The sequence below is a fragment of the Haliaeetus leucocephalus genome, unplaced genomic scaffold (assembly GCF_000737465.1).
Source record: "Haliaeetus leucocephalus isolate CR32 unplaced genomic scaffold, Haliaeetus_leucocephalus-4.0 Scaffold646, whole genome shotgun sequence".
NCBI lineage: Eukaryota > Metazoa > Chordata > Aves > Accipitriformes > Accipitridae > Haliaeetus > Haliaeetus leucocephalus.
In genome coordinates, this window is record NW_010973082.1 from 233207 (window position 1) to 234813 (window position 1607).

General features: G+C 68.0%; 1 protein-coding gene across 1 annotated transcript in view; it reads right to left on the bottom strand.

The window, feature by feature from the left end:
- Positions 1 to 176: 176 nt before the first annotated feature.
- Positions 177 to 1607, bottom strand: part of CBX4 (chromobox homolog 4) — a 10563-nt gene continuing 9132 nt past the window's right edge. Inside the window, exon 4 of the mRNA XM_010578711.1 lies at positions 177 to 1502. Within this exon, the coding sequence (XP_010577013.1) occupies positions 177 to 1502 (1326 nt within the window). The remainder of the gene's footprint in view (positions 1503 to 1607) is intronic.

The window sequence follows — 1607 nt, forward strand, 5'->3', positions numbered from 1 at the left end:
GTGCCCGGCCCTGCGCCGGCGTCCCCTCGGCGGAGACGGCGGGCTCGGCCGCCGCGGCGTGGGCAGGGGGCACGTGGGCTCCGGGGAAGGGGCACCAGTACCTTAGAGGGAGGCGGTGGGGCCGGCGGCCCCAGGACGGGCAGGCAGCTCCCACGGGGAGCAGCCGCCGTCCCACCTCACACCGTCACGTACTCCTTGAAGGTCACGGTCAGGCAGTTCGCGGTCACGTCTGTGATAATTATATTCCCAAAGAAGGGCTTGAATTCCTGCAGGGACTCGGCCTCCTCCTCCTCCTCCACGGCCTCCTGGGGCCGCGGAGGCTCCGCGGCCGGTTTCTCAGCCGGCGCGGGCGGCACCTCCGGCTTCACCTGCGCCAGGGCCAGCTCGCCCTCCGCCCGCGGTTTCACGCAGCGCAAGTCTATGGGCTCGTCCAGGTCCGAATCCAGCAGGATGACCTCCGGCTGGGCGGGCGGCTCCGGCCGCTCCGGGGCCGGGGGGCTGAGGCAGGTGGGGGCACTGATGCTCCGGGAGGTCAAGCGCTTCTTGCCCGGCTCCCGCTCCGCGTGCGGCTCCGACAGGCAGCGCTTCCGCGAGCCGGGGCTGGAGAGGTTCAGTCCCATGGAGGAAGGGCTGTGCTCGCAGACGGGACTCAGGGACCAGGGCACGAGGTCCGGCTTGGTGGTGAGCTGCAGGGGCTGCTCCGCCGGAGGAAGGGGCAGCTCCTTGGCCAGGGGAGTCTTTCGGGGACTTTCCTCGAGCTCCGCGGGGGGCTGCCGGCCCTCGCCCTCGCCTTTGCTCAGGGCGTTGCTGCCCACCACCCTCTCCTCCCCCGGCTTCCTCCAAGCCTCCAGCTTCTCCTCCCCACCCTTCTTAGGAGTCCTCTCCTCCGCGGCCCGCTTCCGGGGAGGCTCCCCGGACTTGATCTTCACCGCCTGCATCCCGTTCTCCATGTACTTGCTCATGACGATCACAATGCGCCCGTTCTTGTTTTTGTTCTTGACGATCTTCATCTTGCCCCCGAGGCCGTTGCTGGCCACCCTGTCCCGGGGGGGAGGCCCGGTACCACTGGACAGGTTCTTCTCGGCCCCGTTCTTGCTCTCCGGGGCGAGGTTCTTGACCGGGCCCAGCAGGTTTTTGGCCGGGCCGTGAGCCCACTTGTCTGGGTGGGCGACCAGGGGGCTCTTGTTACTGTCCAAGCAGGCCTGGCTCTGTGGCTCCTTGCTGCTGGGCTGGTAGTGGGGCTCGTACATCTTGGGGTCCGGCTGGTAGTGGTGGTGCTTCTTGCTGTTCAGCTGGTAGTAATACTTCCCTTTGCTGTGGGACTGGTGCTTCATGCCGCTCTCCTTGCCGTTGGGCTGGTACTGGTGGTGCTTCTTGCTGTTGAGTTCATACTGGTGCTGCTGGCTCTTGCCGGAGGAGCCGAGATCCAGCTTTGGCCTGTTGTCCACGGCGGGGTCCTGCAGCCCCGTGAGGATGTTCGAGCGGCGGGCGAAGGAGGGAAGCTGCAACACAAAACCAGGGGCCGCGGTCAGCTGGTGCCGGAGAGGGAGGTGCCGGTGCTCCGGCAGGTGCCGAAGCCCCCCCCCCCCGGCAAACCCCCCCCCCCC